General features: G+C 39.5%; 1 protein-coding gene across 4 annotated transcripts in view; it reads right to left on the reverse strand.

The window, feature by feature from the left end:
- The window catches only part of FAM135B (family with sequence similarity 135 member B), a 285,977-nt gene that overhangs the window by 152,332 nt on the left and 106,000 nt on the right, over positions 1-27,645 (reverse strand). For 3 of the 4 annotated variants that reach the window (XM_084510350.1, XM_084510351.1, XM_084510348.1), the window contains exon 2: positions 1,365-1,460. In XM_084510350.1, the coding sequence (XP_084366476.1) occupies positions 1,365-1,441 (77 nt within the window). In that variant the 5' untranslated portion in view covers positions 1,442-1,460. Of the gene's footprint in view, positions 1-1,364; positions 1,461-8,091; positions 8,189-27,645 lie in introns of all 4 variants that reach the window. The other variant, XM_084510349.1, reaches the window with a different exon arrangement.

Consider the following 27,645-nt stretch of genomic DNA (forward strand, 5'->3'; position numbering starts at 1 on the left):
GGAAAATTCCTGGCTAACATCTGAACCCCCTACCATCTAAGTCCAAAGAAATTACTGAAGCCACATGTGTGCAGATTTTCAAACATGAGGATGATCAAATACATTACACTGAGCACCAGAAGCCAAGTTAAAAATATATAGCTAGGTTAGCCTTCTAAGGTAATGAGCATGATAGTACACAGGAGTCTTCTTTTATAACTCAGATAAACTAAACACCTCAACCACAGAGCTTTTTTTTCTTTCTCTCTCTTTTTTTTTTTTTTTTTGTTTTGTTTTTCTTTTTTTCCCCTGTTAAGCACAAGTACTTGTTATAGTCAGAATGTTTGAACAGAATGACAGATGCCAGCTGTTAAAATATAGACGTGTTTCCTTTATTAACGTTCATGGCATCTTTACCACATAGTTCATCACAGCAAAAACAAATAATGAAAAGCCTGTATCCAGATGGAAACAGCTTTAACTAATCCATCACAATACCTGAAACAGTTCTGTAGTTTTGTTAGTAGAAATGAAGCTGGACAAATCAGCTTGTACAAAACTAAGGCACTAAAGAGAATATCTAGTGTGCTGTATACATCAGTCCTCCTAGATGAAAGAGAATAATATTCAGCAAAACCCACTGTTGTCCATTCTTCTGACCCATCTGGGTCTTCTGGTCTCCTCAAAAAGTATTTCAGTATTGTATCTTTCCCTCACAGAAAAACAGCTGTGGGGTCCAACATGCAAGCAGAACAATAACTTAAGTTTGGTTAGGCTTCTCCATTTAAGAGCCACTGGGCTATTATAAAAGCTATCAGAAACAGTGGTGCAAAAGAATAGGGGCAAAATTTTGAGTAAACCAGAAGTTGTAAATGTTCTTCTAACTTAAAGAGATGTGAAAATACAATATGTCCATTAGAACTAGAACTTTAGGCAAATTTGAATGCTCCTGTTCCTCTCTGAAATCATGGAATTCAGTTAAATTTCAGTAAAAGAATTAAAAGAATAGTCATTGGATTTATTACCCTAAAATGAACATGTTTTCACTACAATTCAATGCAGCTATCATTTGGCACAGAGACTCAACACCAGTCCAGAAACATTTAAAGCATCTATTGTGCTTATGTCTGAACAGAGCTTAAAATAATTTGGAGCATTACACTATTGTATTACCAAAACAAGTCAGTCACTCTGACTTTATTGTGAAAGTAATGCACATTGACCTTCCTTGACAGCAATGAAAACCTAATGACATCCTTCCCTGCCATGGAGATTGCATGAAATAAAACTACATTTGGCAGAAAACAATCTGTTGTGGATTTGAACTGTTTTCTGTAAACAACCCTTCTGTAATCAGCTGCAAATTAATGGAAACATCAACTCACCCTCTCTGGAAAAGGTCCACATTATGGAATTTGTGTAGTTCCACAGAAAACTCGACCGTTCCCTGGACCTCAGACATGATTTTTTCAGGTCATCACCTAAACAACACATATAAACAGGAATTGTAAACATTTGAAGTATTTTGCTTAACAAATCCTCAACCATATTACTACATTTTGTTTGGCACTTGGGGTTCATGCAAAGCTCACTGAAATTGATTGGAATGTTTCCAATGACTTCATTGAGCTCCATCTTCAGGAAGACTTGCTAAAAGCGAGATCAAAGCAGTAATTAAGAGAGGTAAAATGTCTAATTAGGCCTGAGGACAGAATGATAATATTATGGAAAGCACAAGAAGAGGCAAAAAGTAAATAACATATTATGTGCAAGAATCTCAAAGCAGATTTTAATTAACTGTCTTACTACTCTTGTATGGGAAATTGATTTTTTCATCCCATTTTACCAAATGGCAGATATCCAGGGGCAGCACAGCTCATTTCTGTAAAACCACAGGCCAAAAAGACAAAACCCTGAGACAGATGAGAGTAGAATTCAGAATTCTCATGCTTTTGACCCTTTCTGTGACATAACTGAAGGCCTGGAAGGGAAGTTTCTGAGGGAATATGAATAATTTAAAGAATAATAAATGGAAAAGATTCTTCTAAGGAAATACTGACAATCAAAGTATTTAATAGGCCACAACACCCAGATAAAGATTTTGAAGCATTACAACCATTTACAGATTTTATATATATATATACACACAGTTCATTGAATCACAGAATAATTCAGGTTGCAAGGGAGCTCAGGAAGACATACCTGACTCAAGGAAGTTTTGCCAAAGTAAGTTTCCAAACCATCACTATTTAATATACTAGTGTAAACCTTTGACATTTCCCTAATTGCAGCAGAGCCAAGCAAAGGGTTTTTAGAGCTTTTTTTTTTTTTTTTTTTTTTTTCAATTTCCATTTACCCTTTCCTGCTTTTCTCCCTGAAAGTCTTCTTTTGGCAAGCTGCGAGCTGTAAGCTATCTGGAAATTGTCTATGGCATCGTTGACAAGACAGCCATCAGATTTGCTTAATTAGCACAGTTCAGAAGCATCATTTGGTTGCTTTTTCACAGCAGCCAAGTGCAATCTCTGAGGATGACCCATGTTATGACTATTAATAATTCCTCTGTCAGAGACACTTGGGTCTCTAAGGGGACATTGAGCTCAGATTGCAAATGGGAGAATTTCTCCATACATGCTAACCTGTAATTTCAAAGATTTGACCATTGTCTACAATGAAACAGGAATGAAAAGTTTGATGCATGAAGGTCTGAGATAAGCATTAAGCTGTAGCTTTCTGATAAGTCTCTGTGCTGAATACTGACTAGTAATTTTCCAACTGACTGGCTTATTACACTGGCTTATTATATTTTAAATTATTTATATGTTTTATTTCTGGTTGTCCTTTCAAACACTACCAGTTTCAAAAATAGCTATTCCAGAGTTAAAATGTTGTTGTTTTTTCATCCACCCTCTGGAAAACCAAGCATTACAGATGTTGACTGTCGAATGACAAGAACGGGACACAGGATTTATGCAGTATTTGTAATATATGTGTATAGCTGCTAAGCTATCCATCTGATATACCTCCAAGGTAAGAAACTCTACATCTTAGTGCCAGGGTATAATTTTGGAGCAGTGAAGGTAAATTCTTCTAAACTCTTCTAAAAAGCGAAGGTAAAGTGGTATTATTGGACCAAATGCATGTAATTCTCAGCCTGCCTATTTATTTTTTTCATTTAAACAGGCGTGAGACTAATCCTTTCTGGCTTTGCCTTTCTGCACAGCCTGAAGGAATTGTATACTGTTTATAGGGCACGTATATCACATATTCGCCTGGTAATGTGTGTGATAGTCTTGTCTGAGCATATAGCATCAAAGCAAGGCAGACTGTGTGGGGGATGAGAAAATCACACAACACCAAGTGATACTCTGACAAGGTATTCAGCCTTGAGGAGAGTGCTAATTGGAAGAATTACCTCTGGATAAATCTGCATATTGTGCTCAGACATATTTCTCTAGACCAAAAGCTCAGGATCAAAGGAAACTGTGTGCTTTTGAAGACACCAGTTTAAAGAGACTTGTGAATGGGTGGCCAGACAGTTCAGATCAGGACCAATATTTTCAAAGACAGAAAGAATGGGATGAGGCTAAGGTTAGCTAGGATGAATGAAAAATTAAAGATTAAATACATGGAAATACACATGCAGGTATTCACTACATATACTTTTTATTTTTCATGCTTTGTACTTTTTCGTAGCAAATGTGGAAAAAATATCTCGGGACAAAAAGAGAAAAAAAAAAAAAAAAGTTTCTGTAGCTTAATTTCCCTTACAGATCACCAGAATGAAAGGGGAAATAGCTGCCACACCATGTTAGACATCCATCCACTCCACCAAAAAAAGAGTGGCTCAGAGCATACCAGTCTACATCTGAAGGCTAGAGGGACTGAGCCCCTACCAGCCAGGCCTGGCACCTCAGGACACATCTGACAATCACTAGAAGTGGTGTCTGACACACCTGCTCATCACGACACTTAGCAAGGTTCAAAGAAAAATTACTCAGAGCTGTTGGCAACATGCTTCAATGAAAAAGCTACAAAACAAGACAAAACAGCTGCAGAAATCCCAGATGGAGAAAACACAAATGCTTCAAATGATGTACCGAGTTTTCACTGCCATACCACGTAGCTCTTTAAAAGAAGCTGATCACAACCCTTCAAAATCCAGGGCATGTGAAGGACCTCTGACTACCCCTTACTCACTGATCTCCATGGGGAATAACCTCAGGATATAAATAGAGAATTAGATGGTAAAAATAATACTGAATTGAAAGCATTGAAAACACAATACGGACTGTTGCCAGAATCAAAGTATCAGCAATTTGATAATAAGCAGTTTAAAGAAAAATGCAGAGGTGATCCTTGGTAAGTCTTTAGTACACTGGTTCTTCTAATTTTTTTTTTTTATTTTTTTTTTAAGTTAAACCCTTTGTATTTTCCAAGAGACTTAAGAAGACACAAGTAAATCTCTATAGAAAGCTAGAAAAAAAGAAATACAGGGGAAGTGTTTTGGCCATATGCTTGTGTAAAAGCAGTGCCCATGACTAGTCTTGTCACTTCCAGAGCAATGAATTGCTTTGTAAGGCACTGCCATTATCACTGATTGTGCTGCGCTATCCTACAGGCACTGATTTTATCAGTCAGGTCACCGCTTTGAAAGTCTGTCCTTCCAACAAGAGTTGTCCTAGCAAAAGACAATCAATTTCATTTGTCATTTTACTTGTAGCAAGGAGACACTAACTGAAAATCAGAATCCTTTATACAAATAAAGCCCTATAAAAATCTATATATTTAAATATTGGAGTGGTCTTTTAAAGGAAGAATTGATTTTAAACTCTCCATTTCATTGTTTTTTTCTAAAGATAACTTCTGAATTGGAGATTTTTCAGCATATGATACTGGTTAAACTACAATGGCTTTATTTATCTTTATCCTCCATTGCTCTCAGTAATCTTTTTGACTCATAGTGGTTGTGCTAATGACGTTTTAGAGATAGCCAACTGACTGAGCCATCTGACAGCAGTTAAGTATTGGTTATGTACCACACACACTCTATTATTACACATCTTGAAGCTAAAAAGGAGTCTGAAAATTTACCTGCTGAGGCAGCAGTCAGCATCAACCCAACCAAAGGGAGGAGATAAAGGTGAGACAGGGACAGGCCTGGGTGGAAATAAGGACAGGACACTGCATACTCTGACAGTCTATGAACTTTCTAGCATTTCTGCAATTACCTCTGAATGAAAAATGAACCAGACATTTATTTACTGCTTTCACAATTCTTGTGCATCTCTGTCACAGAAGCCAAAGGAAAAAAAAAAAAAAAAAAAATTAAAAAAACACACACACATCAAGGACAAAAGAACAAAACACCATGTGATAAAGGGCAATGACTCATAAACCTAGAAACATTTGTTTAGGAGAATAAAGCTGCCTCTCAGAAAACACAGCACATACTATCTCCAGGATGGAAGGATAGAACTGTCTTCCTTAATGCCTTTAAAGCGTCTTTTACTTTATTGCGATTTTTTTCAGAAACTGGTATTTGTTGCTACCTGTGTATTCTGTCTGTCTGTCTCTCTTTCACTCTTTTTTTTTTTTTTTTTTTTCATTTAAAGAGTTCCTTGATCAAATGTTTAGAATATAGCCATAAACCCACTGTAAGTTAACATTATTCTCCTCTCCAAAAATGCCTTCTGTAAAAATCTAAGTAAGGGACAAAGTAACTCAGGAAAAGGAAGATTATAAACAAAATCTCATTGCAAGTAAGTTCTAAAGCAGTAGGAGAAGTTCACGTTAGACCAAGTCTCTTTTTTTCATTTTTGTTTAATTAAATTGCTCCATTGTTCACCTTCATGCAGCTGAAAAGGATCCCAGTTCTTAAGGCAAAAATTGCATCTCAGTAGCCTCTTCTGAGCATACATGAATCACTTGAGTCAAAGCAGTCACAAGTGTCAGTAAGATCTTTCACTATAGCATTGTCAGCAACTGTTCTCCAGTTCACAGTACCCATCGCTTTTTTCTGCCAGAACATCAGTGAAATGGCAGAGATGACCTTCAGCAAAACAATGATTTCAAAAGGTAACACCTCATTTTGTTAAAATAAACAGAGCTGGCAATTCTCATCCAAGATTGTGTGTGATAGCAAGACATCTCCTTTAGACTTTTAAAAAGAACCAATCTAAATACAATATGAAAATATAATAGGAAATGACAAGGCTTGTTTAGCAAAGCTATTAGATAAGTAATTACAATACTTCATATTTTAACCCTGTACGTTTTGAGGAGGGGGAGTAATAGAGCAGCGTGGTAATGTTTATCTAGCCGTAAGTATGAAACCACCATACTTGGTCCAAATCACTGACATAATAGGAACTAGGACCTGATGAGCATTATATTTTTTAGACTAGTTAGGATAAAGGTGTCCTTCTTTTTCATTCAGAATGCTTCTTATTTTCATTAAACAATTTGTTTTGTTTCCCCAACACTACTGAGGCTAAATAATTACTGGAATGTGAAGTTTTTACTCAACTTCTTATAAAACTTCGTTCCTGGCACATTACTGTCAACCCGGGGACAACCATTGACGGTTATGGTTTTACATCAGAAAAGTGATTCAAGTATGAGTTTATGCCCCCTCTGACATCTTGAATTAGTAAAATTCATTTTACTATAGCACAGTCAACAATGTAGAGCATTTACCCTAGGTAAAGGGAAGCCAATGAAACATGTGAGCCCTCAAGAGATGCCTTTTGCCACAGCTTTAACAGTAACAAAAAAGTGCTGCCTGGTCTCCCACATTCATGCGCAAACACTGCAACAGATTGATAAAACATCCACACTGAATGAGATGCAGACGGTGTCTTACTCAATATATGGCCTCACTCAACAATATGTTATTAAGTTGAAAGTGAAGAATATATGCAATAAATTCTGCATAGATGATGCACATACCGAATTTAGAACCCAACCATAATGCTCATTAATTTGTTCTCGAACACACTTACAAAAAAACAAAACTTTTCGGTCACTGCCTGTTTGTGATTTTTTTTTTTTTCTGTTTATTTTGGTATGTATTATCATTTAGGACTCTGATGTCAAGTCTCCCACAGAAAACATGTTATTCTTATCCATGAGAAACCTTCTAATGCTCTGTTTAGACATGGAACTATCAGGAATTACTTTGTAAGATCTCCAGTTTTTACAATGATCTCACATTAACTAGAATGGCTTACAGAATGAAATAGTATCACAGCATAAACTAGCAATAATCCCTTGCAGCTATTTTGCCAAGGTTTTTAGTTTTCCAGTCTATTGCAATCCTTTGAATTGTTTTCTTCAATATGTCAGCAAAAGCAGAGATTTGTGTTACGGGTAAAAACAAATGCAAGGTACATGATGTTAACCAAATATAGCCATTAAACATATATTTATTTTTTTTTCACCATATAAGCATTTAGTCTGGTTCAAAATGTTAAAGACTAATTTGTTTTTATGCTGCAGAGAGCTAACTTAGTTTGGATGCAAGCCCTGAAAATAATATTCCAATATTTAAAAAAAAAAAAACAACAAAACATATACCAAGTGTGCGGTTTAATATTCTTGGGAAAATCAATATCCACAATTTTGTCAGATGCATTAGACATATGTTCATAAACAGTGCAACCTCATGAATCACTTTTGCCGAGGTTCGTTGATTTCTACCACCAAAATGTTATGAGTTAGAGATGCAGAAGACAGATAATAAATGATCCTTAAAAAATGACTCATAACCCAAAGAGTATTCAAAGGGGAGCAAATAAGAAAGGAGCCGTTTTATTTATGTTTGTTTAGTTGCTGTTTTTTTCACTTACAAGCTACGCTATGTCTTTTGCCAGCTGGAATTCACAAAGTAGCAGTGGTACCTAGTTCATTGGCTCACATAGAAGAGCAGGGTAAATACTTGTTCAACCCTCAGCAACATAATTAGAGTATTATGAGGAAAAATCAGCTGCATCTCATAGTCAAGAACCATCAATATCAATATCTTCAAACATATGGGTCACATAGTCATGGGTATAAACGGTGCAGCCCAAGGATCCAAAGGTAGTCACTTAGGAAAACAAGCCAACAACTCACTTCAATTTCTCTCGTGTTTTTTCTGCGTGGACCAATCCACACTGAAGAATCTCAATCCACGCAGGAGAATTTGTGCAGGTCAGCAAATCCACGAAAGCTGAAAAGCAATGGTCTAGATTACACCCTTCATAGATTGTTCATTTCAAGGGTGTTTAGATGGAGGAACAAATCTACTAGGGAAAAACAAAAACACTAGGTTGTGCCAGAGGATTTGTATGGCAGAACTGAACCAGGGCCAGAATAAATGTCAGGTGCCAGTAGGCTGCTCTTATGAGATATAAAGCCTTTGAGCTATTAGACAGGATTAAATGTGAACACAGCTGTGCAAATTTAGGTCAGATCACTCGACAAAAAGAATGAAGATCAACCTCGATTTGTCCTCTGTAAGCACGTGCCTGTCAGGACAGCAGATCTGAGTTCAGCTCAGCACAAATCACTATCTGCTTGCACAGTTAATAATAATAACCTGCTGTTGGTATTGTGCATAAAATGAAACAGCAGGGAAAATTCAGGCAACAGAGCAGGGAGGACAAAACAGAAGGAAAAAGGAGATAATAAAAACTTTCACCTGGACTAGCTTCCCACTACTGCATAATCCTCTCCTCACCATACCTCTCCTGCCTCTTCCTTCCCCACCTTGTATCTCTTCTTTGCGACTTCCAAAAGAAAAAGAGGTTTTAAAGCTTTATGTACAACTCAGAGCCCCAAATCCAAACTCCTAAGAACATCATCATCATCAATCTTCAGCAGCTCCCACTGTTCACCTGAATCTTGTTCATATTTTTTTCTTGTTCATATTTTTTCCACCCCAGAATTCCTTTTGTGCCTTTTAGAACCATAAAATACAAGAAAAAAAAACAGTAATTGAAGTATTTGAAGCCTAATTAGGACACTTAGGCACTTATCCATCATTCTCATGCTTGAGTATGGTCCTCTATTTAATAAAAGAAGCTATGTTCTTCTCGGTCTGAGTTCTTTTATTGGTTTAAACAGGAAATTAGAGCTCTTTCAGACACAGACCATATATTATTCTCCTGTACTTGTAAAACAGCCAAAAAGATTTATTTATTTTTAAGTTCTACTCAAGTTCATACGTGACTGTTCTCCAAATTGTATGGGCATAGGTCTATACCAAGTCCTCGGGAGTATATCAGGATGTTTGACCTCATTCAAATCTTAGCAACACCTACAGGACAGATCTGTCTGTCTTCTAAAGAGGCCACATCTGAGAGGACAAACACGCTGACTGAGATTCTCCTTGGAAAAAAATCCATAATCATGTGCTGTAGGGCAGGAAAGGTGATGTAAGGAGCTGGATGAGAAGCATCCTCTTGTTGAGCTATTGAGCCATGTGGCTGCCTGATGCGTGAGTCAAGGAACTATCTTGAGGACAAACTGTTATGTCAATAGATCTATTTCCAAAGAATCCAAGTGCGTAACAGAGATTCTTGAATGTCACCACAATGCTACTGACAGTCTTGTATGGAAAGGCTAATGAATTATGTGTTCCTTGGCACTGTTCTGACTGCATTTCCATTTCTGGTCATGAAAAAAATTCATGCTACTGTCTAAATGAGCTCTAAACTCAGTTGTCCTTGTCAGATTTTAAATGCTTATATTGCATTTTACCTTATCAAATTCACTCTAGAGTTTCACTTGGAAAGTTATTGTCCCCTTCATATGTTCTAAGGACATCTAAGTAAGATATAAGAGCAAGTAACTCCTCTGCAAACTGAAAAGGAAAGACTCATTGCAGAAAGGGTGGAGCTGAATAATACAGCCTGATCTGCTCCCTGCATAACAACTAGTCCCAATAAGAAAAGGGAATGAGTGATAGCAGTGGAAGGCTCTCTTCTGAGAGGTACAGAGGCACCCATCTGCCAACTCAATCCACTCTTGAGAGAAATATGGTGCTTACCAGGGACTCCTGTAAGGGATGTCACCAAGAAACTGCCAGGCCTTGGGCAGCCTAAGGGCTATTATCCACTGCTGCTGTTTCATGTGGGGACTAATGATGCAGCCAGGAGCACTGTAAGGGGGTTCAAGAAGGATTATACAGAGACCTGAGAGCATCAGTAAAGGACTCAGGAGTGCAGGTACTTTTTTCATCAATTCTCCTGGTCAAAGGGAAGTAGATAAAAAGGACCAGTCAAAGCTGGAAAGTCAACAAATGGTTACAGGACTGGTGCCACGGAGAGAGGTTAAGATATTTAGAACTCATTCTCACCAACATGGAGGCTGAGGTATTCAATGACTTATTTTGCCTCAGTCTTCACCAGCAACTGCTCTATCCACATAGCTTGGGCCCCAGGAGGCAAAGGCTCTTATTTTTAAAATGAGAAAAAAGGAAGGCCCAGGGAACTACAGGCCAGTCAGTCTCACCTCCGTGCCTAGCAAGGTCATCCTGGAAACTCTGCAAAGGCACATTGAAAATAAGGACATGGTTAGTGACAACCAACATGGCTTCACTGAGGGCAGATAAGCCTGACAAATCTGGTGGCCTTCTACGATGGAGTTACAGCATGATTAGATAGGGGAAGAGAAACTGACATAATCTGCCTGGACCTGTGCAAAGCATTTGACAATGTCCCCCATGATATCCTCATCTCTAAATTGAAGAGACATGGATTTAATGAATGGACCACTCGTTGGGTAAGGAATTGGCCACATGGTTGCACTCAAAATCTTGTGGTCAACATCTCAATGTCCAGGTGGAGATCAGTAATGAATGGTGTTCCGCAGGGGTCAGTACTGGGACCGGCACTATTTAACAGCTTCATCAGTGACATGGACAGTGGGATTGAGTGCACTCTCAGCAAGTTTGACGATGACACCGGGCTGTGACTGACATGCTGCAGGGAAGGGATGCCATCCAGAGGGACCTTGACAGGCTTGAGAGGTGGTTTTAGAATAGCCCTGATCAGAAGGACTTGGTGGTGCTGGTTGATGAGAAGCTCAACATGAGGTGGCAATGTGTGCTTGCAGCCCAGAAAGCCACCCATATCCTGGACTGCATCAAAAACAGTGTGGCCAACATATCAAGGGAGGTGATTGTCCCCTTCTACTCTGCTCCACCTGGAGCACTGCATTCCTCTCTGGGGCTCCCAGTACAAGAAGGACATGGAAGTATTAGAACAAGTCCAGAGGAGGGCCACAAAGATGATCAAGGGGCTGGAGCACCTCTTCTATGAAGACAGGCTGAAAGAGCTTGGGTTGTTTAGCCTGGAGAAGAGAAGGCTCCAGGGAGACCTTACAGTGGCCTTCCAGTACCTAAAGGGGCGTACAGGAAAGCTGGGGAGGAACTCTTCGCCAGGGGGTGTAGTGAAAAGACAAGAAGTGATGGTTTTAAACTAAAAGAGAGGAGATTTAGATTAGATATAAGGAAGAAATTCTTCACTCAGAGGGTGGTGAGGCTGCCCAGAGAAGCTTTGGATGCCCCATCCCTGGAGATGCTGAAGGCCAGACTGGATGGGGCTTTGGGCAACCTGGTCTGGTGGAAGGTGTCCCTGCCCATGGCAGGGGGTTGAAACTGGATGATCTTTAAGGTCCCTTCCTACCCAAAGCATTCTACAATTCTATGATTCCAAATAATTTACATTAATCACAGAAATTATCCTTGTTTGTGAAGGCTATTAAGAAAAGATGTTTGTCCATGAGAAAAACACCTAGAAATTCCTTCATACATATGAGGTGTTGAGTTGCTCTATAGTCAATAGAGATCTGGCAAATGCAGTCAACAACATTCATGTGACCATCGACACCTACTTCTGTACTGACCATAAAAGAAAACTAAAACCGACTAGCCCAAATCCACATCTAGTCAGATGAATGTCATTCATAGCAAGACTGAAAATATAATAAGAACAGTAAGAACAGGATTTTGAATATCTACAGAATCACATGTGAAAAAGGTGAGAAAAGCAAAATGTATGAGTCTGTATAGATACACTAATAGCATGTATTTAAAAAGAGGGAGATAAAGGATCCCAGGAAATAAGATGGGTCTCTATGCTGGTAAATCTATAGGTATTTGAAAAGTCAGGTTCTCATAAAGCCTGTTTTTATGTCTTGATTGCTTGATCTAAGGTCTGATCAAATAAAGGCTCTTAACACAACCTTTTTTATTTAATTAACTTCTCTGAAATTACTAACAAGGTAAACATTGACACCTGTCTTGAGGTTTCCCATGGAATCAGAGGAATTATTGATGCTTATAAGGAGCTTTTGAATTGCATATTTGCATTGCTGGACCAAAAGACAACAGCACAGCAGGCAGTGCCATGGTCTCGCACACTGAGCAAGGCAAGAGCATTGAAAGGTTGGCAAGCAGTTACAGATCAGATTGTTGCTACCAAAAATACTCACAGGCTGGGAGAGTGGTGGGAGAAGATAAAGATGGTGGAGAGAGAATTGAACAGAGAGGGACCATGGGAGGAGCATCAGAAGAAGTATGGTCCTGGTATAGCTGGAAGAGGGAATACTTTCAGTACAGACATTAGTACAGCACAATATTTTACTTTCAGGCTCACCAATAAATAAATAAATAAATAAAATTGTCTTTTTTATAGCCATCCACAGTTTTAAAATATTCAACAGATTTCATGAGAACTTTGAAACATGTATTCCAAAGGACATTCAGCACTGTAGAAATAAAAATCTGTAGGCTAGTTTCCATCACAATAGTTCTTTGGACAGGCAGTAACTATTAAACTGGAATGTGGTAGAGGAGGAACAGGTGCTGGTTGAGAGCATCATGATATAAATATATGCAATAAAATATGCAGAGCCATAATCAGAATGTTGACTTGTTTTAAGTGCTTGGGGCCATGTTGATATAAATAACTGCACCAGGTTTTGCTGTAGAGCAAGAGCTAAATTATGTGGTTTACAAACAGAGGAAAAGGTTGATTTATTTGTCACGGCACTACTTGATCTCTGACAAAGAAGAAAAGGGCCAAGTGAGCACTGCTATACATGGGACTAACAAAACAGGGCCTGAAATACAGCTGCTGAATAAGCTGCCGACTAGGCTAGCAGAGTCTATCAAAACAACAGGAAAACCATTTATTTCTCAAATTGAGGCCAGCATCTTGGTAAACTTCACCAGAAGGATGGCTCTGTACAGCTAGGCTGTAATTTTTCCTGGAGACCTTGGCTCTTATTCCAGTCTCTCAGTGCAGCTGTCCCTCAAGCTTTGCCTGACAAATATTCTCTCGTACTGTAAGCACATTGCTCAGTCATCTCATGGAGCTAATGACCCTTCTCAAATCCATAAGGGTTTGTAAGATGGATGCTGAACTCTTGTGTTTCAATTGGAGAAGGAGTTGGATTTCCCTTTGAAGAGCTAGGGGCACTGGTAACCCATCACATGGTGTGAATCAGTTAATTCTCCAAAGCATCTAAGTGTTGTGTTTGTAAGTTGTTGTCCTTAACACACTTACTTGAGTGGGTGCACAGTGAACAGTGCCTGAAGAGGAAGGAGATAACAAGATAAAGCTAACCAACTCTAGGCTGTTAATTTCCCTGAAATCCTCCTTTCCTGTGCCCAATTACTTTTAGACAAGGAAGTCACAGGGGGCAACACAGACAGGAAGATTTCTAGAAGGGCAGCAATTGATTTGCCAGTACCTTCATCCTGCCATGCCCCCCTGGTGTCACTTGAAGTTCTGCTTTCCTAGCAATACAAAGGGGAAATTAAAATTGCAGCTGCTCAGCAATACTCATTTGTGGCCAAGGAATGACCTGTCATGGAGGGAAGAAGGTTAAACTGGAAAATGGGTTAAACTGGCTGGTAGCAGGAAGGCCAGAGACGGAAAGACTTTGTGTAAGCAGTAAATTTTCCCTGCTGATGAGGTAAGAAAGGCTTCATCACTGTCATGCAGCAATCCTGGAATGCACGGGCTCAGGAGCCACCTTTGTTGAGCAGAACTGGTGCTGGAGCATGAACCAAAAACTGGGCTGCGGGGCTTGATACTGATGCTTACAGAACTGGTGCAGGTGCAAGTGGAGGAATTGGGCAGCAACGTATCTTGGCAGCCTCCCTGTAGATCTGCTTATGATGGTGGGACTCTGTCCAATGCATTGTTCATTTTATCTTTTTATATTTAAGCACGAATGCGTGTTTAACTCGCCTCAAGGGGTACAATAAAAATTCCCCAACAATTGATTAAGTGTGAGCAGACTCAGTGCCCATGGCATGCTGCAGATATACGTAAACCAGCAATAAACTGCACGTTTCTGATGCAGATAGCAGTCTGGTGATAGCAGCATGGCATGCAGAGCAGGAAAACACGCTCTTTTTCTGTAGTGTTTTTTCAGCCTGTAATGAATTACATACTGCCACAATTTACATTGGCACCAGTGTCCAAATGAGCTGGTTTCAAACAATCAAGGCCCTATACACTGAAATTATAGGGACTGCCATTCAGACATAGTCCTCAGCTTGCAAGGGTCTTAGCAGATGGCAGCAGGAGATGCTTCTTGCCAAAATCAGACAGAACTGTGTTGCTAACAGCTCTACACCCAGGCAAGAATCTCCCGCTGAGGCGTGGGCAGTGAAGAAACTTTCCCCTTTCAAATGGGACTTCTGAGGTCATGCTGCTTTTTAAAGGGGGTTCACTACACTAGTGGCTGGCTGAGACCAGAGCTGTTCTTCAGCACACACCAGGACCCTACAGTTTGTCAGTTTCTGTTCTGTATACAGTTTCTGTCTAAGGACAGAAAGTTGAATATGACTCTTTCACAGAATCACAGAATGGCTGAGGTTGAAAGGTTGGGGAAAAAAAAAAAAGAAATATAAATTTACTTGGAAAAAGAAATAATGAAATCAAAAGGTTTCCTGCTAGACCTTTTCATTGTGTGGGATAATCACAGCAAAATGAAGTGAATCACCCAGCACCATGTACTCACTGAGACCAAACTGCAGCCAGCAAAAGTATCCTTTCTATTTATCTGATCCTATTTCACTAATGGAATGCAGTTCCCAGAACAAGCATATCTTGATGAAAATATATATCACCACAAATATCTTGTACAGCATTGTGGTTGCAGAATCACAAACCAAGCTACTGTGCTGAAAAACAAAACAAACCAGCTCCTTGTACTCCAGGCCAGGAATTCAGTAAGAAAAGAACACCTAGTCAGAGCAAGAGAGGTTATCTGTGGGCAGAGGAAATTTCATTGCCCAAGCAGAAAATGGGACAGCAGTATGGATTAAGCAATTCTTATTCAGAGCAGGAATCTTTAGCAAACATGGAGAAGCAGCTAAGTTTTTAGTTTTATGCCAAACTGAATGACAATACTATTCCTCTGGCACACTGTGACTTGCCAGGTCGTTTGCTTACTAGTTTGAATTACCATGTCATTCTGAAAGTCATTGACATTACTTCTAAGTAACTGAATTTGCTGCAGAGGACAAGCCTCCACATCCTGACCCTGATAAATTTTTGAGCTCCTTCTATTTACACACCACATGGAGAACATTCAAGATCTCTTAAGAATGAAGACTCATCTTAAGAGAGGCGCTAACAGCTTCTGGAGCAAGATGAGACATGGATGCAGGGCACAGATCAAGCATCAACAATAAAACAAGCAGAGGGTTTTTCCTCAGTCTCCAAATAAGAAGGCGAGGTGTACATGAAATTGAAGTCAAGAGGATGCAGTTATCCATAAAGTTATAAGCAAAAATATGTACATCAATATCTAAGTAAAAGTCCCCATCATGTGAATATTCATTTTCAGGCATGTTTAGCACAGATGTCTGCACTGTTCCTGCTGATTTTTCATAGCCTGATTCTTGGTAACAGATGAATCATTCCTGGTGTCCCATAATCAAAAACTTAATTCCCATTGTTTTTAATTCTTATACAACAAAATGAAAATTTATGGCACACGAAACCCATGGAACTCATAGAACTCATTCCACCTTTAGTGACTGCATCTCTTTTGGTTGTAATGGGAGCTTAAACACTTCGATCTATATATATTTTGTGTGCACTAACACCTAAATGTAGGTGTCTCACTGTGGGAATGCATTCCATTCTCAAAGTGAAACTCATCTCACCTATTCTAGGTATTTACATTGTCTATAGCTACATATGGGTTGCTTGTCTAGCAAAGTGAAGAAAAAAAGAAGCAGGCACATTTAGAAAGAGATTCCTTTGACCCATTTTTCTACATCCATTTTACACTGAAATGAGTCACACCCTTTATCTCCACAGACTAGCAGGAGAGTCTCAGTTCGTCTCTGGTGTATACTTCTTAAAGATAGATGAGAAATCCCACTTCTGTGAAAGTGGTTAGAGATCAAGAATTAGACACCTGCCTCTCAGAAATATCACTAAACATCTATACCTATCTTTAGGTACCTAAGATGCATTTAAAACTATAAATTTTAGATTGATATATTTCACTGCTCTCCAAAACAAACACACAAAAAACACACTACTTCTAAGCATCTAAATGGAATTTTAAACTACAGACAGTATGCTTCAAACAGAACAATAAATAAAAGGCTTTTAAAATTGATCCAAAACTTTGATGTAGGGGCTTCATGTATGAACATCAGTTCATACAATCACAAAATGGCTTGGGCTGGAAGGGACCTTAAAGATCATCAAGTTCCAATGCTCCTGCCATGGGCAGGGACACCTTCCACCAGACCAGGCTGCCCAAAGCTCCATCCAGCCTGGCCTTGGGCACCTCCAGGGATGGGGCGTCCATAGCTTCTCTGGGCAACCTGTGCCAGTGCCTCACCACTCTCATAGTAAAGAGATATCTAATCTAAATCTTCACTTTTTATTTTTTTTATTTTTTTATTTTTTAGTTTAAAACCATTACCCCATGTCCTACCATTATCTGCCTGTGGGGAAAAAAAAAAAAAAAAAAAAAAGTCACTCCATCTTTTTATAAGACCTCTTTAAGCATTGATATCAATGATATCTCTCCACCACAGCTTTCTCTTCTTCAGGGTAAACACCCCAACTCTCTCAGCCTGTCTTCACAGGAGAGGTGCTCCAGCCCTCTAACCATCTTCATGGCCCTCCTCTGGACCCTCTCTTAACAGCCCCATGTCCTTCTTGTGCAGGAGGCCCCAGCCCGGGACACAAAACTCCACATGTTGCCTCACAAGGGCAGAGCAGAGGGGGACAATCCCCTCCCTCCCCTGCTGCCCACCCCTCTGGTGATGCAGCCCAGGATGCAGTTGGCCTTCTGGGCTGCAAGCACACAATGCTGGCTCATGTTGAGCCTTTGGTCCACCAGAACCCCCAAGTCCTTCTCTGCAGGGCTGCTCTCAATTTATTCTCCCAGTCTGTGCTCATGTCTGGGATTGCCCTGACCCAGGTGCAGCACCTTGCACTTGGACTTTTTGAACCTCATAAAGTTCATGTGGGCCCACTTTTCCAGCCTGTCCAGGTCCCTTTGAATGGCATCCCTTCCTTCTGTTGTATCAACTGCACCACTCAGCTCAATCACTAACAGTAATTTTAAATAGAACTTTGTTTTTTTTTTTTTTGTCTTTATATTTTACTATTTTCCAGTGACTCCATGGAAAGGAAAGATAAGATTAAATAACAGCAAAAAAAGTGCAACAGGCATTGTATTATGAAATTAAACCCTGTCCACTCACAAGCAGAAATGCCACTGCCCCTCAGATAACTCCCAATTTAGGGAATTACATTTACTGGCTAATAAATTTTCCATGGCCATATTGCCTTTTTCAATCCTATTTCTAGTTTTGTTGCTATAAAATAGTTGCTTTCTTCAGCTTACAGAAAGAAATAAAATATGAGCATGCTGGAGAGCATTTTGGTGCTCCTCTGGGTTAAAGAAATGTGAATTATTGTTAGAACAAAGTAACAAAGCAGCAAGTCACTTCTTCCCCAGGAGTGATGGCCTGTCATTCTGGACAAGAAAATATAAGGGCTTATTTCTCTAACTCAAGTTATCATCATCAAGATCAGTTTTCAGTGCCTCACAAGATCCCTCTCTTTAAAAAAGCTATAAAGCTGAAAAAAGTGTGATATTAAGGCGCAAAGCCTCAACCAGGCCTTTGGAGTTTTAATCTGAATCTTGAACTTGTTGTATTGAGTAAACATTCATCACGGATTTCAGATTTCATCCACCTATTAGCAACCAGACATCCATAAAATGCAATTCTCACGCAACATTGAGAATTAGGAAAACAGACAGAACACACAACTATGGCAGGCACATGATTTCATCAGGCTGAAAATAGCAAATTGTGAAATGTTCTGTTCTCCTGCATTAGAATAAATATCACTATGAACCAACCAAAGACAGGCAACCCAAGCTATTCACAACTTCTGTCATAAGGAAATCGCAATTGTGTTTCCACAATGCCCTCACTGCAGAGACAGAAGATGGCAGAGTATTTCCTGAGTGTGTTTTGTGCTTCAGAGCAGCCAAGCGACATGCAGGCCCCCCCAAAATAAAATAAATGGTGGGCCAGGATTTCATGAAATATACATTTCACCTGGTCTAGAATCATGCCCTGATCCTGCAAAGGAGAGTCCATGTTGGCTGAGTCACTGAGTCCTGTTTGCAGGATTTTTTGCAGGAGGAGCATGTTTCACGCTGCTCCAGCACTTTTTACTTTGTGTTTATATGCAGAAACATGCCATCTGTGTGTCTTCTGAGATAAAATCTTGGCAGCAAAGACAACATCACACACTGAGTAATAGCCCAGTGATTCCTGGAATATATTGATTGCAGTAAGAGTAACGATGTTGGGTAAAATTCTGGTCACACTGTCGTCAACAGAATAGCTTCTTACTCTGTCGATGAGTGTTAAACACCTATTCGTGGAGATCAGAAAAATGAGAAAATAGAAAGCACTATATCCCTCTTCCTACTCCAAAATTGCATTTGAGGTCACTGTGAAGATGTTATCAACAGCAGCAATGTGTGCACTAGAGAGCGCAAAAGACTCTTAATTTAGTGATCTAGCTTCTCACATAAATCTGATGTTGAGCATCTGAAATATCATGTGAACTCTGACACTATATCTGCTAAATTCAAAAGCAGCTTCAGTACTGCAGAAGCAAAATCTTTGCAAGTTAAATAATACATTTAACGTCACACACACCCTTCTGGTACAGTGTAGACTTTGACATTTACCTCCCTTTCCAGACTTCTCTCCTTCAGATAGAACAACTTGCAGTGATTTGTGTTGGAATTGGTTTCTTTGTTTGTTTTTCAGAATAGTGAAAACACGTTTCTACTTGCATGGATGAAGTAATGATATACTCAGCCATAAAATGAATTACACTGAGATCTGTTCATTGCACATAATCTTATTTCATGCACATGCTAAACCATAAAAAAAATCGTCTGTCTGTGCTATTAAAAAATTGCTTAAATTCTGCAGTTCCCTTGTGAAACGTTCTGAGTTTGGCCATCAATAAAACTTGCTCCAGGAAAGGTCCCGCTCCCATCCAAAGCAATAAAATGGCTATTCTGAAAAATTTTGCATATGACTACATGTCACTGTTCAGATCAGAAGGTACAAATAACTCTGCATATTACAAAGAGTGCTCTCACGAATCTGTCAAGCTGAATGGGTTTGTGGGTTGATACTGTACAAAGAACATTAATTATCAAACAGCAGGTAATCTGAACAACAAGATATCTGCAATATTTCTCATCATAGTCAGATGTTCAGCCAGTGCATATTAGTACAGGTTGACTGAGATCAAGAGGTTTTTGTCTACTTACACCATGGGAGGATATTTCTCACTATCTTTAAAATAACTTGTCCTTCTCTGTTCTTGTATAATAACGCATTATTTCTGCAGCCGAGGCTTCTGCAAAACATGATTTCTGTGTCAGAGGGATAAAAATATCCCTGACACAACAGTGGATTTCATTTAGAAAAGCATCAGAAGATTCACAATTTGAGGTGGAATTTATTATTGATCCTTTCAGCTCAATGTAAATTTGAAATGGTGATCTGAAACAAATAATACACTTTCCTCAGCCAAATCCGTACAGCAGCATTAAGAAAAGATCAAAACAATTCTAAAATTAACCTCTAGATTTTAAAAACATTTCATAGATCCATTATTAGACATATAGAGGAAAAAAGGGGCAGGAATCTGTTTATGGTAAGAATTTGTAAAACTTGCACTTTCTTCCTTTTGCTTTGTATTTCTCCAATATGATTACCGTTTATGTTCTTAAAGCACCTGTCTGAGGCAGAAGACCCATTTTAATAAGCCCCATAGACATAGAGTAACAATACGTAATTAACCCTTGGAACTTAATAAAATACCAATTTAAGTCTGAAACAACCTCTTTTGAAGTAAAATCAACTCAATTCAGCTTCTGTTCTATCCCAATTATTGCGCCTATAGAATCATCTGTAAAGAAAATGAACTCCAATTTATTTTCTATGGCTTCTTTTGGCATACAAAAAGCTCAGAATTCTCAGACATTTAAAATCCAGAAGCACAAAATGGCTCAAGTATTTAAAGCCCTGCTATGACAAAACTAAGGTCATGAACCAGCCTTTTCTTCCTGAAATTCTTCTACTCCATCCAGTGCCTACTCCAAGATTTTACTGACAAAGCTACCTTAATACCTGCAATTCTGTACAAGTCCTGACCAACACCATTTTGGCTGGGCTGAGCATCTTTGTTCCCATTTTTCTTTTGAATGGGACAAGGCAGCTTCAAAACATATATATTGATGAAGTCCTTTTGAGTGGCCAGTCCATAAGGCAAAACTTCACCCCAAATGCAGTGGCTAAGAGTACTTTCACCCCAAATCTAAAATGCTGTTTGAAAAGTCTGTAGGGGAAAAGGGTTTGAGGGATGAAAAGTAGCACCCTAAAGATCAGAGGAGAGACACTTAAACATAGTCAGCACAGCTACTGCTATATCTCCCCACCTTACACCTTATCTAGTTCAACACTGCAATTCCTACATTTAAATTCCTGGCTTTGAATTTGACAATTTTAGTCTTGATGCTCTAAGAGATCCTTGTCTGTTACTTTCAGCCTTCCAGCAGAAGCTTCTCTGCTGGGGCACAGGCTGCAGAAGTTGTGTGCGCTGTGAGTATTCAAAATGCTTCTTTAGCAAAAGACCGCTTTCATCAATATTTCAGCTAATAAGCTGCTCTCTGAACTACAGATTATCTCCCATCTTTCCTCTCCTTGGCTAGAGGGGCAAAACTTTCCCAAAGAGGGAGAGGGGAAACACAAGTGTGACAGCATCCTTAATCTTCACAGATCTAACTGCAATAATTCATCTGTCAGGGACCTCATCATCTGAAATTCCATCATTTCAGAAGCCAACAAAAATCTTCTCTGGTGTCCTTTATTTTCAAACTCTCTAAATGTGGGTATTTTAAAAGAAAAATCATCTATATGGAGAGAGTAGGACTTTCCTGGGGAGTCTCATTTTTGGCAGCAGGCACAGTTAGCAAGCTGCAGCCAGAACTTTCAGTCTTTGAACACCTCATTTACGACATGGTCTTTCTCTGAAATAAACCTTTTAGTGATGTTACAGCTGCTAGAGTTGTAATTCTACAGAACCAGCACATCACAGACTCGCTCTGAAATCACCAGCTATTTTGGAGGTATAAAAGAACACATTGGATTTCAGTGGGAATTCAGCACGCTGGAAAGCTCATGAGAAGCCTGCTTTTTAACAAACATGTTTTCAAAGAGTCTGCTTTTACAAGGCTAGCCTGTGAGCTGCTGGCTAAGCAGCCAGGTGCTGGAGCTGATTCCAGATAGAGCAGGTCTTAAAAATTGCAAAGATGCTATACAAAAATAAGACGGGGAGAGTAGGAAAACTGAAGAGGGGAAAAATTTGTTTCCATGCTTCAGAGAATGTTGGAGCCTGGCTAACATGATTCTGGGATATGTCAGTACCAACTAACCATGTGTGGCCTCTTCTGAGTAAACCTGTGAACATTTACGCATAAAGACCCTCGTATGGAACACCGTATTTCATTACTGTTCATAATAACAGGGAAAATAGATCAGTGGCAAAACTTAGTAGTTGTACAAAGCCCATCATGTGGAAACTTTAGCAGTGCTTCATCTCCGTACTCCCCTGGGTTACATTATCATCTTTATAACTATGTGTAGGCAGTGAAATGTTTGCTAAGAGAAAATCAGGAGAAAAGTGGAGAACAGAGCCCCAGTGCCACAAGCACATTCATAAACAATCAAACTAAAAGTCCCTCTAGGCCTACAGTGTATTTTTAGAGACCACGAGAGACAAAACAAGCACAGAGCCCCCCTCCTCCTTACACATCCTTCCAGCCCTCTGCAGTCACACCCTGGCTCCAAGTTGCTTACTCTCCAAGCTGAATATGGTCTACAGCCTCTGTCTTTGTAGAAACTCTTCCATCCTTGTGATAACTCTTGCCATGCTCTCTACATTTTTTGAAACAGAAAAGACAGAAATCTAAACCGTATTTAAGGTGCATATGTACTGTCGATGGCATACGATACAATGGTGTAACAAATTTCTGGGTTTGTTCATTGTTAGTTTCCTAACTGCTGCTTTCAAGAATTTCTCACTGTCTTTTCAGTATCTCTTTATGCCCTAAGAAAATACCTTAAGCCCTTCCTTTCATCTACCCATTTCAGTTTTGAGGATTGTCTTCCTTGGGTATTTTTCAACAGATACAGAAATTCTGCTTCTACAGAAAAGTTCATGTAGGCTTCGCTTGACTTTCACTGAAATCAAGGACAAAGTAAATGTTAAAAACAGCTTGCATTTTGGTGGTTACCATGTCAAACCAGGTGTCAAGCAGAAGGTGAATCCTCCTCTCTTTTATCACAAAGAAGATGACAGAGAAGTCGGTCTACAGCTGGGGAGTTCAGATCAGGCAGAGGATGATACTACAGTGATAACAGCAACAATAACAAAGTATAATCGTCTTTTCAAATCTATAGGTAAGTACCTTTCTAAGAGCCATTTAAAGGATTATCCTGAAATCCTCAATATCAGCATGCATGTCCGTTAATCCAGAGTTGGGAGAAGTCCGCAAGCAAAAAAAGGAAAAGAACCACCAAATAAACAAGCAAAACAGAATGTACAGGCACATCTGTGAGCACATATGCACACACAGGGACATCCATCTCCTCTCTGCTCGCAGAGCAAAACGACTTCACCTCTCACCCTATTTGAACCAACAAAAGCAAATCTGATCTGAAAAGCATTCAGCAGCAGGAGTATAAAAATGATAATTGAAAGTTTATTACTTAACGCTTCGCAAAGCTATTTCCCATGGCAATTTGATAAATACCTTGACTTTTCTGCTCATCATAACCTCAGACGTTTATTGCCTCATTTACTATAACAAACGTTCAGTTATCTGCCGACTACCCAGCCTATATTTAACAGACTGTACAGCAAGAATGTTGCCACGGTAGAAAAAAAGCCAAAGGATGAGACTGGAGGATCAGGGGGTGGGAGAGACAAAGATTTCCAGAGCACTGCATCCATCTTACACAAGAAAAGCACCCTAACTTAAGCAGAAATCCTGCTTCAACAGGCTCAGGAAAGCAGTGGTTTTGTCCTTTCTGATGATGGAGTCTCTCGTCAGCCTTTTCCAGCTGCAGGAACAGCAAAGACACACATCTCCACCAAATTCCTAGAGCAGCCAGAAAAAAGGCAAGTCATATGGGCTGCTGAAATGAAGTATGTATTGCTTTATTTACTACAAGCCAGTTACTGCTTAGACAAGGTCATCGTAGGCAGCAGGGCTTTGCAATCAGAAAGAATTAGGGACAAAAAAAAAAAATCCACTTTGTGAGTGGATTGTAAACCTCTACAGCAGTGGGAGTTTTATGGCCAAAAGGATAAACAGCCCTTGTAGCACCCCACTGCACATCCTCCTTTGGTTGTTGTGGGCTGACACCACTGGCGGCTCGCGCTCTCTCTGCTGCAATGAATTGCTTGGAGGCATGGGGCTGTGTGGAGTGGAGCCATGTTGGCGCAGGATAGGTCTTCCCTCCTGCATGCAGGTACCAGGGCAAGCGTGTCTGCAGTGCTGACAGTATTTTTGAGGAGAGAGGGAAACGTAGCCCGATGCTCACTTGAGAACAAGTGGGAAAATGCTGCACCAAAGGATGGAGCTACTGCATTCTCCACATCTGGAGATGTTTGAGTTTTCATTTAAGGAAGAAAAGTGGAACAAAATCCAAAACCATTTAAAAAGAACCTGGAATTTCCAACAGAAAGTGGATAACGTGAATGTGAAGGAAAAAAATGCACAGAAGTGGAAAACCTTATCAGTCCTGTTGTTTTCATTGTCTCCTCTGGTGCTTACATATTTCCAGCAGCTGAGGAAAGATCAAAGCACCCCAAATAGACCAATGGATTATAATGTCCTATGGAGCCAGTATTAGAAGTTTTTTCTTTGGTCTGCATTTCTCTGATATTATTCTAATTAGCTGTATTATGATGGTGGTGCCTGGAGGCTCAATTATTTCATTTCACCAGGGATCATTGCAGTATTAATTTTTAATCTGTTCACTTTAAATATTTACCAAAGTTGTTAAGAACCTGCAACGAGATGCCAAGACCCTTCTTATCAAGAGGGGGGACTCAACTGTTTTTAGCAAAGTCCTGCTTGTTTTACCGCTCAGACAAAATCTGAAACTTAAAGGGAAATATTGACCTGTCTTACTTTGTAATAACTCTCCAAACTGAAAGCATTTGTTATGTCCTTTACTTATGCATTTAACCTGGAGATGTTTTCTGCCAAAGACTTAATTGCTTCAGTCATAAACTCCACATCCTGGATTAAGAGGAGGGAGAATGGTAAAGGGAGATGGTAAAAATGTGATTTATTTCTAAATATTTGTCTATTTTCTTAAAGTTCTAGATCTCAGACATAAATGGATATAGAAATTTTCATCTTTTGCTATAAAAGGCAAAACAGGAAAAAATAAAACCATATGCATTCTAATTTCCAAAGCTTTAAAGGAAAATCTCTAAAACCACTGAATGATTTAATTCTGAAGGTCAAAATCAAGGTGATAAATAACAGAAATGATTGTGTGCATACATGTATATGTTTTGATCAGAGGCCAAAAGACCAGAGAGGCTGTGGGCTCTCCATCCTTGGAGATACTCAAAGCTCAGCTTAACAAGGTCCTGAGCAGCCCAACCTAACTTTAAAGGTGGCTCTGCTTTAAGTGGGAATTTGGACTAGAACTTCTAGAAGCCATCCTAAATTAGTCTCTGATTCCATGTATATAAATGATAAATGATCATTTCTCAATAAATGGAGAACCTGCAATGGAATTATGAACCATGGAATACAGCTCCAGAAAGAAGTCCCTCTTGGTCAGTCCTTTGTGTAGGACCAAGTTTCTCTGTTTATTTAGAAATGCAAGAAGAGAAAGCAACAGATGCAAGGGTCCCCCTTGAATGGGGACCCTTAGCAATCTCCCTGGTCATGCTGTTCATAGACTAGATCGCAAACAAAAGCAATATTAGGTCACTTTCAGAATTAAAGGTTGGTTATCAGAATTGTTGTCAAATTTTGACTTTTCACATGGAAGATTTTCAGTACAAGAATACTGGGAGGATTGTGTTTGTTTGTTTGTTTGTTTTTCCTGCATTTTTTCTTCTCTTTCTCTCCCTCTTTCCTACACCCTCTCTCCTCCCGCTCATCACCCCACCCCACCTCCAACAGCAAGAGAAGTACAGAATCTGTTGTGGGTTTTTGTTGTGGTTTGTTTTGGAATGAAACGAAACTTCTGATACTCCATTTTTTTAAATAGATGATTTGGACATTGCTGATGTGTTTTACTATGTTTCAGTTCTGGTGTGTGTGTGTGTGTGTGTTTTCCTCAAAGCAAAATTTCATCACAATCAACACCTTCTTGTACAATTACTACCTTCTTTTGATAAAAACAGCATTTCCTGATATGAAAATATTTCATCACAATTTCGTCCTCCAGTATGAGCTGTGATATTTGTTCAGCACAGTCTATTCCCTGCACAGCAACTGTGATATCATTGTGCCGCAGGCACTAAATGAACATGAAAATAAACTAAGGACAAGATGCTCATCTGGCATCTAGTGGAGATACAGGGAAGTCAATGGAGCTATGCTCAATTACACTTACAAAGGGTCAAACCTGCACCATTATGTATAAGATTTGTGGTGACATTTCAAGACCAGTTGTCTTAATCTGTTAAAGAACTCCTGTCTTGACCCTTCACAAGAATGACTTCTCACCTTCCTAACAGCTCTGTGGAGTCAGATACCTCGCTCGCTTCCCTCTCTGCTTACCTAAGTATCTCTGAACATATGCTATTTTAACATCAACATCCTCAATCTAATTTATTAGGCTTGCTTGGCTCACAGATGAGGAATTAGGCGAGTGTGATAGGACTGGGTATTCAACAATTGAAAATAAGTGGTTCTTCATGGTACCAGCCTCTCTGTTATCCTGACTGATATAGGCAAAGTCATTAAGCTGCCCCTCCTGTCAGAAGCTATGGTTCTTTTACAAATGTATTCTAATGGGCATCACTCAGTGCACCCAAGATTTACACAAAAGGCAGCTTAAATCCTTGACATTAAGTGCTGCCTTTCTTTTCTGGGAGAAAAAAAAAAAAAAAAGGAACTGCTGTGCAACAATATTTTCCGTTCACTGAGAAATGAATAAACAAAGAATCACTTTATGTATGAGACAATGTTGATGAAATCAGCCAAATTATTTTGCTTAGATGACAATGGACATAAGCTTCAGCAAAAGAAATTATGATCATATGTAAGGAAAATATTTTTTACTACATGAGTGGTTGCACACTGGAAAGTTGCCCAGAGAGGTGGTGGAATATCCATCCAGCATATTTAAAACTCAGCAAGACGTGGCCTCGTGGACTTGATCAACCTGACAAAGGCAGACCTGCCTAGAGCAGGGATAGGACTAGATCATCTCCAGAGGTCTCTTCCAACCAAAATTAGTCCGTAAATATTCGACCAAGTTTTACAGTCCTGTGCAGTCATGTCGTGACAAGCAGCTTAATCTAATCATGATGCCTGCTAAAGCTTGCTGTAAACCTACAGCATAAGGATGATCCTCCCAAGAGATATAGATAAATCAGGGCATTTTAGACTACACATCTGTGTTGTTACTACTGGAGGATAAATGGGAGGAGGACACCACGAAGGGACATATTTTCTGGGCATATGTAGGGAAAGACATCAAATGCAAAGAAAGTCATCAACACAGCTATTGTGGCCCTGTCTTTAGGAGCAAGAATATTTTGGAGCAAAAATTCAACACGTAACTCAGCAGTCACAACTGTAAGAAAAAAAAAATCTTCTAGTGCTATTACAAGGGCTATCAGATCCACCTCCATGATGTCCTTTCCTCATAGCCCAGGACTCTGCAAAGTTGAGATCACAGTCTAAGAACAATCAGTCAAACTAAAGGAGCTGTAGGTAGTATCTCAAGAGGGAGGTAGGTGGAAACTCTGCAGCGCTATGAGCTTTAATAGCAGGCCCCTGGCAAATGCCTACGCAGAGTTGCTCACAACTGTGAGACTC

Source organism: Aythya ferina, assembly GCF_964211825.1.
Source record: "Aythya ferina genome assembly, chromosome: 2".
NCBI classification, from domain to species: Eukaryota; Metazoa; Chordata; class Aves; order Anseriformes; family Anatidae; genus Aythya; species Aythya ferina.